Genomic DNA, 14867 nt, shown 5'->3' on the forward strand with positions numbered 1-14867 from the left:
CCGGGGCAGGGTCCCCCCCGGGGCAGGACCCCCCCCGGGGCAGTGCATGATGGGAGCAGGATCCCCCGGGGCAGTGCATGATGGGAGCAGGGTCCCCCCGGGCAGTGTGTGATGGGAGCGGGACCCCCCCCCCGGGGCAGTGTGTGATGGGAGCAGGACCCCCCCGGGGCAGTGCATGATGGGAGCAGGACCCCCCCCCCCGGGGCAGTGTGTGATGGGAGCAGGACCCCCCCCCCCCCGGGGCAGTGCATGATGGGAGCAGGACCCCCCCCCCCGGGGCAGTGTGTGATGGGAGCAGGACCCCCCCCGGGGCAGTGCATGATGGGAGCAGGGTCCCCCCGGGCAGTGTGTGATGGGAGCGGGGGCCCTGCGGAGATGAAAGCAGGGACCTTGCTAAAGCAGGAGGTACAATGGGAACTAAAGTCTCAAGACATCAGTTTTCTGTAAAACAAACCAAAAAATAAATTAAAAATAAACTTTCAGTCAGAAGTGGATGGAAACCACCCGCCCCAGGCCAGGGGGGAAGAGTAGTCTCATCCTCCCAAGATAAGAACGCTTGTCCTTTGCCCTACAACCATTCCCTTCTCCAAGGGATGCAGCCACGATCAGACAGGAAAACACAGCGCCACGTGCTGGTGGCTGGCGGGCAGTGAAAGACAAATACTGCACTGCAACCCAACTGCTTGGATCAGGAATTGTGGTCCCCATCCTGAAATTCTCCCCTACAGCGTCGTCAGCTTCAGGTCATAGCTCCGGCGGTTCAACTTCTCCGGGTTATCTGAAGCCATTAGAGAGAAGTCCCGAAAGATATCCAGATAGGTCTCATCCCCTAGAGAGGGGTGAAAGAGAGGAGAGTCATTCTCGGCATTACAATCTTACCCCCCGACAAAGCACCCCAGTCCAACCCCACAGCAACTCCTGCTATTGCATAACTGAGACATCTCTATAGCTCTGCCAATGCACCTCACTCCTACTCTGCAGCACTCCTTGGTATTTCAGTGCTAATGAGGTGCTACCAATGCACCTCATTCCTGCCGTGCAGTACTCCCTGCTATTCTAATGCTGGGACACACCACAGCCCTGCTGGGACGCACAAGCACAGCTCTGCCAATGCACCTCAGTCCTGCCCTGCAGCACCCCCTGCTATTCCAGTACCGAGACACACACATAGAGCTCTGCCAATGCACCTCAGTCCTGCCCTGCAGCACCCCCCCTGCTATTCCAGTACCGAGACGCACACACACAGCTCTGCCAATGCACCTCAGTCCTGCCCTGCAGCACCCCCCCTGCTATTCCAATACCGAGACGCACACACACAGCTCTGCCAATGCACCTCAGTCCTGCCTCACAGCACCCCCTGCTATTCTAATGCTGGGACGCACAAGCACAGCTCTGCCAATGCACCTCATTCCTGCCGTGCAGTACTCCCTGCTATTCTAATGCTGGGACACACACACACAGCCCTGCTGGGACGCACACACACAGCTCTGCCAATGCACCTCAGTCCTGCCCTGCAGCACCCCCCCTGCTATTCTAATGCTGGGACGCACAAGCACAGCTCTGCCAATGCACCTCATTCCTGCCGTGCAGTACTCCCTGCTATTCTAATGCTGGGACACACACACACAGCTCTGCCAAAGCACCTCAGTCCTGCCCTGCAGCACCCCCTGCTATTCCAGTACCGAGACGCACACACACAGCTCTGCCAATGCACCTCAGTCCTGCCCTGCAGCACCCCCTGCTATTCCAGTACCAAGACGCACACACACAGCTCTGCCAATGCACCTCAGTCCTGCCCTGCAGCACCCCCTGCTATTCCAGTACCGAGACGCACACACACAGCTCTGCCAATGCACCTCAGTCCTGCCCTGCAGCACCCCCTGCTATTCCAGTACCGAGACGCACACATACAGCTCTGCCAGTGCACCTCAGTCCTGCCCTGCAGCATCCCCTGCTATTCCAGTACTGAGACGCACACACACAGCTCTGCCAATGCACCTCAGTCCTGCCCTGCAGCACCCCCTGCTATTCCAGTACTGAGATGCACACAGACAGCTCTGCCAATGCACCTCAGTCCTGCCCTGCAGCACCCCCTGCTATTCCAGTACTGAGATGCACACACACAGCTCTGCCAATGCACCTCATTCCTGCCCTGCAGCACCTCCTGCTATTCCAGTACTGAGATGCACACACACAGCTCTGCCAATGCACCTCATTCCTGCCATGCAGCACTCCTTAGTATTTCAGTGCTGAGAGCCACACACACAGCTCTGCCAATGCACCTCATTCCTGCCATGCAGCACTCCTTAGTATTTCAGTGCTGAGAGCCACACACACAGCTCTGCCAGTGCACCTCACTCCTGCCCTGCAGCACTCCTTGCTATTCCAGTGCTGAGAACCACACACACAGCTCTGCCAGTGCACCTCACTCCTGCCCTGCAGCACTCCTTAGTATTTCAGTGCTGAGAGCCACACACACAGCTCTGCCAGTGCACCTCACTCCTGCCCTGCAGCACTCCTTGCTATTCCAGTGCTGAGGAACCCCCCTCCTTAACACAGGCAGGCTCATTATTTGCCTCAGACTTCCAGGCTCCACAATCTGACCTTGATCCACTTAATCTGACACAAAAAAGACAGACTCAAACCTGATTGGCCAAGGGCTACTTCAGCTTCCCGCATCTTTGCCAGGCGCAAGCTGCAGTGAGAGAGGGGTAGACACATTTCACCACCATCATCCTCTGCCCTGCCACTTTCTAATGCCTCCCACCCCTTTCCCCTTCTCCCCACTGGTGATGACTCACAGGGTCACGATGTCCGCGTTGGCGTTTTCTATGGCGATGGAGAGAGGGTCTTTCCCTTCGGCATCCACTGCACTCATGGTAGCGCCCCGCTTCAGGAAGAGACATGCCAGCCTGTCAGAGAGAGAAAACGACTCCTAAAGAGAGAGTCTAGAGGGAAAGTTATCCATCCGGACAGAGAGAAAGAGAGAAAAGTGTGCACGAGGCATTGATGGAAGAACAGACAGATGCACGGGCGGAAGGGGTGCAGGTTAGGTCACCGTGACTGTAAAGACACAACAGCAAGGCAGAGACAGGAGAGATCCCTGGGACTCTCTGCACACCCACAGGCCCCCAGCTGCCCAGAGCAACGAGTGGACATGCCCAGACTGGAAACAGTTCTCTCAAAATAAATGTTTCTTATCCAGGGAACAAGGGACTCCTGGATCTTGCTCTGAGAGGGGATGGCAGAGGCGGCTGCCACAGGAGCTGGCATGGGGAGAGGGCTACGCGTGGAGGCGAGAACGGGTGCTCCAAGGCGACGCCCACGAGACGGTCTTTTAAGTTTCCCTTTCCAACCCGAGAGCGATTCTTCAGCCTTAAATAGCTGTTTGTGGCATCAGCATATCCCCAGCAGGAAAAAGAGGTGGGGTCTGTTGATGGCCCCAGCCCTAAGGGGCAGCCCCGAGGGTGCCAGGGGAAGGAAGGGCTGAGCATACGAGCCCTCCCCCTTCCCCAGAGGAGGGTGCGCCAGCGTCTCCTACCCAGTGTGGCCCAGGATGGTGGCATGGTGGAGTGGGCCCCGGCCACAGCTGTCGGCTTGGTTCACGCTGGCACCGTTCTGAAGAAGGAACTCGCAGGCCACCAGGGAATTCTGGGAAAGAAAAATGGGAAGAAACAATTAGAGGACGCAGCACGGGAGATGGGAACAGGAAGAGAGAGAGCCTGACACCTCTAGGGCCGGACGGAGCAGGATGGACACAGACCCTGTGCTGTCTTGAGGGGGGGTCCACGTGCTTGGCCTCAACGTGGACACACACACGGGACGAGAACCTCCCATTCCCCATCCCAGCCCAGCGTTACCATGAGGACAGCCTGGATGAGCGGGGTCCTGTTCTCGTCTCCGTTATTGACCCAGTTGGCGTCTGCTCCGTGCGCCAGTGCATCAGCCATGGTGGGGAGGCTCTGGCAGGCTGCTGCCCGGTAGAGTAGCGCTCCGGGGTGCAGGTTACGGAGATCCTCACCCACACCAGTTCCCTCAATGTCGGCCGCCACTGACAAGAAAAATGTGGGGGAGGGGGGAGGGGGAGAGGTGTCATTCTGGGATTCTTTGCGTGTTTTCCCAGCAACCTTAGTGGCATGTACAGGTTTATGTATGCAATGCTGCAGTGCAAGAATTATTACACAGTGTATTATAATCACTTTATATGTCACACTGTGTCATATCACCTTGTTCCGTTACATTATATATCAAGGGAACAGAACCTGAAGCTGACTTAGGAGTGTACCTTGCCCAGAGTCAGCAACTGGGATGGGGTGGAGGAGGAGGCAGACAGGGAAGAACGAGAGGCCCCTACTCTCAGGCAATAATTGAATTAATTACAGGAGATATACGAAACAGAACATTACATGAAGCAGAGCCATGTGGCATCATGTGACAGGGCGAGATCGACGGGCACTCTCGTACCTCGTCCAGAGCTGAGGGCCGTAGGACTGCTTACGCTGATTCCGCGGCTCACACCTGAGGAGGGGTCAGGGGGAGAAAGATTCAAACCATTATTCCTTTCCGGAGTGGCCTCCGAGGCAAGTTGTTCTGATCCTGAATCTACTGATGCAGGAGGAAAGGGGAGCTAGCAGTGTTACACAGTGTTCACAGCACAGGGTTGCAGCACCTGCAGACCTCACGTTCCAATCCCACTTCTGCCACCATTCTCACCGTGTGACCCAGGGCTGAGAGCACAGAGCTGAGAAACCTGCAGACCCATTCCTTCAATCTCACTGTGCATTTCCTGTTCATAATGGAGAATGGATCCCCCTTCCCTCCACACCCATTTCCCCTCCTGAGCACTCAGCAGCCTCCTCCACCCTGCATCTTTCCATATGAGTGAGGAGGGGGTGCATATCGCATACCTGGGGATCGCACCAGTGTTCCTGGCTTGGGCTTCAGGGGAGGTTTGGATGACTTCTCCGGCCTGCCAGGCAGCCTCTCCAGGGTGTTCCCTCGGCTCCGACAACAAAACCGGATCCCCATCTCCGGCAGCTTGTTAATGAATTTCTTCTGCACGTATTTTGCTCTGATCCAGGCCTCCTTCTCGCTCCTAGGAGAGAGGATACAGAAGTTAGAAGTGGCAGGTAAACAGGAGAGCTGCAGTTATCAGCTGCGACCAGCAGAGGGAGCCTTCCCCTAACACAAGGCGCCAGCGGGCGGCGTCAATGCTTGAGCGACGGGGGCTAATTCCCCGGCAGGGCCTCCCCTCCCCAGCAGGGCTGCCAACTGTCTTGATATTTTCCGCATTGCACAGATTTTTGGGGTTCTGTACGGAAAAAAGAGGGAGGGTTAGGAATGTTCAGCAATGTCCAGATTTTAACCCTCCGGTTACAAGTTAGCATCCAATCCTCCCCTCTAATTATCACAGTAACGAAGTAATGATGGCGGAGAAAGACCAAATGCCGCATCCAGTCTGCCCAGCGAGTCGCCCCCCTGGTAGTGCTGTAATTGCCGCGATAGGCACCTTGGTGGCTACTTTATATTCCAATATGCGTTGGATATATTGGTTTTATGCTATCTACATAGACTTCAGTCCACAGTTTAATTAGAGCCTTAAAAACTTCTACAAAACTGCAGTTTGGCTCACGGGCTGGTAATAGGAAACCTTTTTCTGGAGTAAAGGAGTCTGGGAACTAGGTGGTCGTGGTACAGGGCTCCAAAAGGAACATCAGAAAATAGGTCTTCCCAGATGGGGTGAAGTGACCGAGGCAAAGAGAATGAGCCCGATGTCCAAACAAACGTTGCCTCATAAGTCGGACTTATCTGGCTAAGCGGTGCCACTGAATACCTGGGTGCCACTCAGAGGGATAAGTGACTTACCTGGTACATTTCTAGCCGGATATCTCGGGGGTGGGAAATGGGGCGGATTGGGGAGGAATCCAGTCGGCCGGATAAGTTGTCTGGACACAGGGCTGCTCTCGATAGCCAGATAAACTTATGCGGCTGACTTTAAAGACAGCCGGATATATTCTGTGGCGCTGCCCCACTGCGGCATATCCCGGCCAGATCAGCGTATCCGGCTAAACTCGCCAAGCCACGCAACGGCTCAGTTACAGAAAGCACGGGACAAGTACAGAGGCTCATTAATGGCAGAGAAACTGAACTCGGAAGACCAGGTGGATCCTTATTTGCTATTTTAATTCTACTCTAATGGTGAAGAATGTCAATAAAAGTCACACGTTTGTAAACCCCATCAGCGAAAACATTAAACACCATCTCCAAGTGTTGACAAATTTGATGATGGAAAGTTGGCAACCCCCACTTCCCAGGAGACCCACCTGGTACAGCTGGGGCTTGGCTTTTTAATGGTCATTTCCTCAATCCGGGCCTCGTAAATACGATTAATGGTAGCATTCCCCAGCTCACACATTAACTGCAAGAGAAAGAAGCAGAGAGGATGAGGAGGGGTAACAGGCAGGAGATCCGACATCGGACACACAAAGCAGATGCATGCAAACATACAAAGACAAGACACCCCCAGCCCCCCAGCTCCTTCTACCTTGATGAGCTCTGGCTCCCAGGAATCCAGAGTCAAGGATCGGACCTTGGAGAAGTGAACGCCCAGGCTCCTGGCAGGAGAGGAGAGAGAGAGAGAGAATAAAGCCAGGGGCAGAGCAGACAGGGGGCTTGGACCGTGATGGGATGGAAAGAGAGACAGGGAGGAGAGAGAGAGGAGGGAGGGTAAGAGTGATGGGGAAGGGAGGGAAAGGAAAGTGTGATGGAGAGGGGAGAGCGTGGTGGAGAGAAGAGGAGGGAGGGAGGGAAGGAGAGAGTGATGCAAAGGAAAGCAGCGGCGCCGCTCACCTGTGGATGCCCGAGCACTCGATGCACAGCGTGATCCCCAGGTTTATGCTGGCCCCGCTCACCTGTGGATGCCCGAGCTCTCGATGCACAGCGTGATCCCCAGGTTTATGCTGGCCCCGCTCACCTGTGGATGCCCGAGCACTCGATGCACAGCGTGATCCCCAGGTTAATGCTGGCCCCACTCACCTGTGGATGCCCGAGCACTCGATGCACAGCGTGATCCCCAGGTTTATGCTGGCCCCGCTCACCTGTGGATGCCCGAGCACTCGATGCACAGCGTGATCCCCAGGTTTATGCTGGCCCCGCTCACCTGTGGATGCCCGAGCACTCGATGCACAGCGTGATCCCCAGGTTTATGCTGGCCCCGCTCACCTGTGGATGCCCGAGCACTCGATGCACAGCGTGATCCCCAGGTTTATGCTGGCCCCGCTCACCTGTGGATGCCCGAGCACTCGATGCACAGCGTGATCCCCGGGTTTATGCTGGCCCCGCTCACCTGTGGATGCCCGAGCACTCGATGCACAGCGTGATCCCCAGGTTAATGCTGGCCCATTCTGGGGCCGGCTCCTTGCAGTCACAGCACTGAGCGTTCCCGGGGAGCCGCTGCACCTGCTCCAGCACCTTCTTGTCCACGCTGTCGCGGGGCAACCGGGAGGGGTCCAGGGTTGCTGCAGATACAGAGGTCGCTCTCTCCAGTCTCTGAAAGAGAGGCGGCCCTGAGCCAATCACAAGAGCACACGCAACTAATGCAACTCCATCCCGCCAGTCCAGAGATGCTGCAACGGGCCAGACCAGTGGTCCACTGAGCCCAGCACGCTGTCTCCGACCGTGGCCAATTCAGGTTGCTCAGAGGAAGTGCTTTGTAGCTCTTTCCCTGTTCCCCAAGTCTACCTGGACCTGTCCAGACCATTTTTACACGGTTCCCCCCTCCCACTCCTGGTTTTATAAGCCTCTCAGTTGCTTCTTCCCCAAGCTGATCAGCCTGCCTTCACAGGGGAGCTGCCCCATTCCCTTTCTCATTTTCCCTTCTCTGTACCTTTTCTACTGCCGCTATTTCTTTTGAAGATGGGGCAAGCAGAAATGAACACAGTATTCAAGGCGCAGCCATGCCACGGAGCAGTACAGAGGCAGATTATGATATTCTCCATTATTTCCCAAACAAATGATAAAAAACATACATAAATAAATAGAAGGTTATCACAGATGCACACAGACACACAGACACAGACACACAGACACACAGACAGACACACGCGCACATGCACACACGCACTCCTCTCTGCTGGCACGTTCAGTGTTTCGCCCTCACCTGTGCCGTGGGATCCTCGTGGCTCTCGTTGAATGCTGTGGCGATGCTGCTCTGAACAGCTGAGATCCAGGTCTGCTGGTACTTATCCGAATCTGCCTGCAGCATGCAGCTCCTGGTACCGAGAGCACAACGTTACCCTGGAGGCACACAGAGACACACACAGAGACACGGACTCACACAGACGGGCACGGACGCGTATATATATATATACGCTCTCCCGGAACTGCCCCAACCGGGTCACCCCCATGCCAGCGGCGGATGCAGCCAACGCTTCCCGCGCGCGCAGCCGGGAGCTGCAGCCCCCCGTGGAAATCCAAAGTCCTGGCTGAGTCCCCCCTCCTCCCTGTCCCCTAACTCCAGTTCCCCCCACGCGGCCCCCATCAGACCCTGGGAGGAAGGCGGCGCGGCCGACCCTTACTTGGATGGGGACACCACCTCAAAGCAGAAACGCCTCTCGTGGTCCAGGCAGGGTTTCACCGTGCAGAGCCTCAGATCCTCCACCACCACCGTCAGCGTGTCCTGCGGGGAGAGGAGGCAGAGGTCAGCACGGCGGGCCCCTGGCAAAGACGAGACGCGGCGCCCCCTGGGGGGGGGGGGCCCATCCCCCTCTTCTCGCACGTACCTTCAGCTTCTTCTGATAGACCAGCTGATTGTTCTGTATGGAGAACCAGCGCCTGTGAGACAGCAGAGGGGGGGGGTCAGAGGAGGGCCAACAGGAAAATGAGAGCGGGGGAGGGGAGGGGGGGGCGGAGCGAAGGCGGAAGGGAACGGGCAGACAGGGCGAAGGGCAGCGGACAGAGATCAACGCCTCGGCCGCCGGGCGCCCCCCTCCCCCCCCACCTCACCTGCTCCAGGTCTTGAAGGCGTTGCTGGCCCGCTTATACAGGTAGCCTTCCATGACGATGCCGCTGGGCGCGTCCGCCTTGAACTCCACCAGGGAGTCATTGTGCGCCAGATCCTGAGGGAAAGAAGGCAGAGCCGCGGCCAGCGTCCCCCGTTACTCCTGGTGCCCTGCCCCGGACTTTTAGCAACCCCCACCCCCCCCCCCCCCCACACACACACACACACGCTGCCTCCCACTCATCGCTGCTCGATTTGGGGGGGGGTGACCCGAGAGAATGGCACTCGGGACGACAGGTTTAGCAAACAGGGAGGTGGCCTCTTATACCATAAGAGGCAGGCGGTGCTGGAAGACATCAGGCGGAGGTTTGGCTACCGCCCACGAGTCCTCCCTCTTGTTCTGAGGACTCTCACCCCCTCTTCCCCCCCCCCCGCACACGCTGGATCCCACACACACACGCACTTCACCTTCTGCTTGATGATTATGTGTCTCTGCTCCATGTCCCTCTTCTCTCTCGCCGACTCCAGAACCAGCTGATGGAGCTGCAAAACAACCCCCCCACCCCAGCCAGAAATAGCAACAATTAAAAATTTACAGGATCTAAGCATTCGAATAAAGCGATGAATCAGGAGCCGGCAGGACTGTCAGAGATGAAGGAGAGATGCAGAGTACTGGGGACAGGGGTGGGTGGGGGTCCTTGCCAGACACACCTTTGCTTTCTCCTCCCCATGCCGGCTCTGCCGTCGCAGCCTCTGTCCGAGAGCCCCGAGAGTGCTAAATGGGGAGACAGGGCAGATTCACCGCCGGACTCCAAATCTCTCTCCTGCTGCCGCCCGGCCTTCCTCCCTGCCGTTGGGCCCACCAGGCAGGATGCTTAAGGGTCACAATGTCACCCTGAAAGCTGCTGAAGGCAGGGACGCAAAACAGGAAGCCTCCAAGCAGAGGTGAGGCGGCAGGCGCTTCCTCCACAGGAACCCGGTTATCACCGGGACTGAGAGAGAGAGAGAGCTCCCTGCAAACCGCCGTGGCTGTTCACGGGGAGCTGCAGTCGCTCTCCTGAGTCCACACTCACACGCACAGAGAGTCGATGAGAGAGCGGAGGATTATATAACGGAGGTAGAGCTATTCCCCCGAGGTCTCACACACACAGTCTGTGACAGAGCCGGGGACTGGAACGGATGCGCAGGGAGTTAACGTGACCCCCCGCCGAGGTCTCACTCTCACAGTCCGTGGCTCCTCCCCCTTACCTGTCCTGCCACGGTCCTGTGATAGGTCTCCAGGTCCTGCAGTGTGCTGTGTCCTTGCTGGTAATGGGAGAAATGGGCCTCCATGTAGGCGAGCATCTGTGGGAAATCAGAAGCCTTGGAGATGCTGCAAAGGCAAAAAAACCAAAAAAACTCCCTCCTGCCCCGGGAATCTAGGGAGATTCATCCCCCCCTCCCCACCCCCCAAACACCCTCCATCTCAGGAGATTTGCATTAGGGGAGAGCAGAGGTGTCATCAGCATCAGGAAAGGGGGATTCCCCCCTTCCCCCCCCCCCCCAAGTTCTATCACCCAACCCTGGGCACATCCTTTGCAGACCCATCCCCACCCTCCCCTCCATCCAGGACTCACAAACTTCATGATTTCAAATTTCTTCTTGGATTGAATGACATTGATCTGGAAGAGAAAAAGAGGTTCTCCGTGTCCGTTTAATCAGTTTTGATCGAAACATAGCGGTAAAAAAAAAAAAAAAGAGTCTCACTGCATTGTTTCTCAGCTTCCCCTCTCTTCTGTCTCTCTGTTCTAACTTCCTGTCCTGGTCTCTTGTTTCTCAAGACTTTTCACGCCCTTCCACCTTTCTATCTCTCTCTCTCTCTCTCTGCCCCACCCCCATTCCTGGCCTTGCACCCCCTCCCTTCTGTATCCCCCCCCCCCTCCTTGCCTGGCAGACAAATGGCGGGGTGGTGCCCACAGAGACAGCAGGCAGCCCAGGCGTACAGCCAAGGAGAGACAGACGGTGGCGTGCGGTTCTGAACAGAGGGGAGAAGTGGGAGAAGAGCTGCATGGGGATTCACTTTCAGACAGATGGTGAGGAGAAGCCACAGAGAGACCGACAGCAGAGAGGAACTCATGGAGAGAAAGAGAGATGGTAGACCAGCCGTGGACAGACAGACAGCAGGACAGAGCCCCGGAGAGAGAAAGAGTGCAGGGAAGAGCCGTGGACAGACAGATGGCAGGACGGAGCCAGAGCCCAGGAGAGAGAAAGAGTGCAGGGAAGAGCCGTGGACAGACAGACAGACGGCAGGACAGAGCCCCGGAGAGAGAAAGAGTGCAGGGAAGAGCCGTGGACAGACAGACGGCAGGACAGAGCCCTGGAGAGAGAAAGAGTTCAGGGAAGAGCTGTGGACAGACAGATGGCAGGACAGAGCCAGAGCCCTGGAGAGAGAAAGAGTACAGGGAAGAGCCATGGACAGACAGACGGCAGGACAGAGCCCAGGAGAGAGAAAGAGTACAGGGAAGAGCCATGGACAGACAGACGGCAGGACAGAGCCCAGGAGAGAGAAAGAGTACAGGGAAGAGCCATGGACAGACAGACGGCAGGACAGAGCCCCGGAGAGAGAAAGAGTGCAGGGAAGAGCCGTGGACAGACAGACGGCAGGACAGAGCCCCGGAGAGAGAAAGAGTGCAGGGAAGAGCCGTGGACAGACAGACGGCAGGACAGAGCCCCGGAAAGAGAAAGAGTGCAGGGAAGAGCCGTGGACAGACAGACGGCAGGACAGAGCCCCGGAGAGAGAAAGAGTGCAGGGAAGAGCCGTGGACAGACAGACGGCAGGACAGAGCCCCGGAAAGAGAAAGAGTGCAGGGAAGAGCCGTGGACAGACAGACGGCAGGACAGAGCCCTGGAGAGAGAAAGAATGCAGGGAAGAGCCGTGGACAGACAGACAGACAGATGGGTGCATCATAGCTGTGGAGAGCCACAGGGCAGTGGAGGGGAGGCTTGTATTGGAAGTTAACCAGGATTTAGTTTGAAGGCCACGGGCCAACTTCTCAGTAAACTCATGTTTACTGCTTTGCTTTGCACTGTGAAGTACAAAAAAAAATGCTTGTGAATGGGCAAGAACCTGAGAACTGCAGTTATGCCAGCACTTCCGAGGTGGGAAAGTAAGCGATTACTTGATACCAAACGTCTGAGGGGCCGATGCAATATAAATCGCAGAAAGCAGGCGTTGCATAGTAAGCGCCCACAAGGGGGCGCCATGCAATATCCAATAATTAGGGGGGGTCACGCTAGCGAGGAGGCGCTAGGGTCACTCGCGCAACCTTAGCGCCTCCTTGCTAACGCGACCCCGGTCGCGGCTGCCGGTTTACTGAATCGGCCTGTCAGAGAGGGAGGGAACGTTGCTCCTGTCCCTAAGCAATTGGCAGGTTTCAGTGTATAAAAAGTAAGAACAGCTGGAGGGAGAGCGAGACTGCTTCCCAGATGTGACAGAGTAGACTGATCCCTTGGAAATATAAGCTTTACTCTCTCTATACACTCACACGTGCACACACGTTTAAGTATTCTCTTTAGTAGTTATATTTGCAATTAATTCTTATGCATTATCTGATTTTATTTAATCTCTGTTCTATCCTCTTATTGCTCAAATAAACCTATTATCATCAAGGCCTGGAATCGTGATGTACTGAGAGTCAGAATGTGAGTGTGTTTGTGAGTGTGTGTGTGTGTGTGAGTGTGTTTGTGAGTGTGTGTGAGTGTGAGTGAGTGTGTGTGTGCGCATTCACACTGGGTAAGCCCCCGAGGGGGGTGACATGCCCCTCAGGTAACGCCCGGTGGAGACCCCAGTGAGATTAGCCCCCTGGCAGAGTGGCCAGCACGTGTGGTCTGACCCCAGAGCAAGCCATCACCTGCAGCACATAGTCCAGTGCCTTGTCACAGAAGGCCTTCCTCGCCGTGGTCAGCGCGTTGCTGGCCTCCTCTGCCTCGTGCTGTTTCTTGCGCGGGACCTCGGCGTTGTGGTGGAGGGCGCTGTCCAGACTCTCGCTGCACCTATCAAACTCCTTCTTTGTCTCCTTAAACTTCTTAATGTCCCTGGAACCAGAGGCAGGGGGGGGGGGATACAGGGCGTCCATTAGTGGCGCGGGACAGACGCATGGCATTAAAACGACGGCGTCACAATGAGCAGGCGAGGGGAGAGCTGCACAGAGCCACCCTCTTGTCCAGATATGCCCGAATCCAGTGGCATGACCATGGAGCCCCCGCCACACTACGGCCGGTCCTAAGCTGTCCATCATCATCTACTCTCTGCCTTCGTGGCTGGGCAGGTCGGCACATCTGCGCGACCGCCTGATCCACCAGAGGAAGCTGATTTCCATCTGAAGAAGGCTTGCCATGGGTTTGTTGGGCGATGAGTGACCCTGACTCCAAAAGATCACAGCCCTGAGATTCAGTGAGTTACACCAACATCTCCACCAATGACCCAGTCACATCGGTACAGGCTGGGGATACTCACTCCTTGACAAAGGTTTGGAGCTGCTGCTTGAAAGCCAGCTGTGTAGTCTCCAGCAAGTCCTGGAGAAAGATAACAACAGAGAACGATCAGGACCCACTGAAGGAAGGAGGCAATCGGAAGCTGGCTGGCCCCTTTGGGGAATCACTGTGGAGACTCGGGGGTCGGGAATTAACATCTCCCTCCACTCCAGTCTCCTGCACCCCCATCACCGAGGAAGGGGAGATTCTGGACTCTTCCTCCCCCTGTACTGCAGAAACACAGGAATTAGAGACCTACACTCCCCCCTCCCCATCAACAAGAGAGGGGAGCAAGAGGACGCTTCTCCCCCCAAAGTGCAGAGATGCAGGCGTTGGAGGCTGACGCCTCCCGCTTCTGAATCAATCTTCATCGATGGAGGAGGATCAGGACCGTTCCCTTCTGCCCCCCCCCCCCACAGCTGCTGGAGATAAGGAGTCAGACACCGATCCCTATCCCCCTCCTCCCAACCACCCCCCAGAGAAGTGCGATCAGCGATTTCACTTACCAAGTGACTGTCAATCATCTTGTTCAGGGTCTCGGAGAATCGCAAGAGGCAATCCTGGAGGAGGAGGAGAAAGGTTGGACGAGGATAAAATAAAGTGACTGAAGATTGCATATCCTGCACCCATCACCTCATAGCATTCAGAGGAAGAGGGCAGGAGAGAAATGGGAAAAGATGGAGGGAGGAAAGAGGAAGGAAAAGGAAGAGATAGGAGATGGAGAGAGAGAGGAGAGGGGGAGCAGGAGTCAGAAGGAACATTGAGGGGACGATACAGGGGGAAGGGGAGAAGGAGAGGTGTGAGAAAGGGATAAGATGGGGAGGGCAGACGTGAGGAGGAGTGGAGGAAAGGTCCGGGACACAGAGACTGCAAGCCAAGGACGGACTTTCAGAAGAATTTCACAATTCAGGAAGCACTCTCCTCCCGATAAGAGGCTTTCTCTTGTGGCCGGAGGCTGATGCCTAGGCAAGGATCTATCACGGGAGCAGGCGCCCATTTCCGCAACAGTCAGAGCCCGGTGAACGCACGACCAGGACGTTAGCGCCCATTCCCGCAGCAGTCACAGTGAAACCCAGAGGCAGGGCCCGTCCACTCTCTGCGTGCACTGAACCTCCGGCTTCACCTTCACCTCTTCCAACTAAGGATCTCCCCTGCGATCCCCCTCTTGTGCTCAGTTTACACTTTTGGGGACTTTGAATCTCTCTACCGTATCCTCTCGGTCTCTCCTCTCTTCTAGGGCGCGCATGCTTAGGAGGTCAACGATGGTTTCCCTTCTCCGGACCACTTCCAGCCTCTCTCATGGCCCCTAGAGACAGACACTTTAGACAGGGTCTCCCTGGCGGACCTTTGTACTGCT

General features: G+C 56.2%; 1 protein-coding gene across 1 annotated transcript in view; it reads right to left on the minus strand.

Moving 5' to 3' along the window:
• Positions 1-251: 251 nt before the first annotated feature.
• ACAP1 (ArfGAP with coiled-coil, ankyrin repeat and PH domains 1) overlaps positions 252-14867 on the minus strand; it is a 33501-nt gene continuing 18885 nt past the window's right edge. The window contains exons 4-23 of the mRNA XM_029580742.1: positions 14017-14070; positions 13494-13552; positions 12889-13072; positions 10615-10659; positions 10247-10342; positions 9467-9541; positions 9004-9116; positions 8781-8832; positions 8577-8677; positions 8159-8270; positions 7346-7548; positions 6545-6614; positions 6324-6418; positions 4908-5095; positions 4465-4518; positions 3861-4051; positions 3542-3651; positions 2802-2912; positions 2646-2695; positions 252-829 (exon numbers count right to left, since the gene is read on the minus strand). Of these exons, the coding sequence (XP_029436602.1) occupies positions 723-829; positions 2646-2695; positions 2802-2912; positions 3542-3651; positions 3861-4051; positions 4465-4518; positions 4908-5095; positions 6324-6418; positions 6545-6614; positions 7346-7548; positions 8159-8270; positions 8577-8677; positions 8781-8832; positions 9004-9116; positions 9467-9541; positions 10247-10342; positions 10615-10659; positions 12889-13072; positions 13494-13552; positions 14017-14070 (2070 nt within the window). The 3' untranslated portion in view covers positions 252-722. The remainder of the gene's footprint in view (positions 830-2645; positions 2696-2801; positions 2913-3541; positions 3652-3860; positions 4052-4464; positions 4519-4907; positions 5096-6323; positions 6419-6544; positions 6615-7345; positions 7549-8158; positions 8271-8576; positions 8678-8780; positions 8833-9003; positions 9117-9466; positions 9542-10246; positions 10343-10614; positions 10660-12888; positions 13073-13493; positions 13553-14016; positions 14071-14867) is intronic.

Source organism: Rhinatrema bivittatum, chromosome 16, assembly GCF_901001135.1.
Source record: "Rhinatrema bivittatum chromosome 16, aRhiBiv1.1, whole genome shotgun sequence".
Taxonomy (NCBI): Eukaryota; Metazoa; Chordata; class Amphibia; order Gymnophiona; family Rhinatrematidae; genus Rhinatrema; species Rhinatrema bivittatum.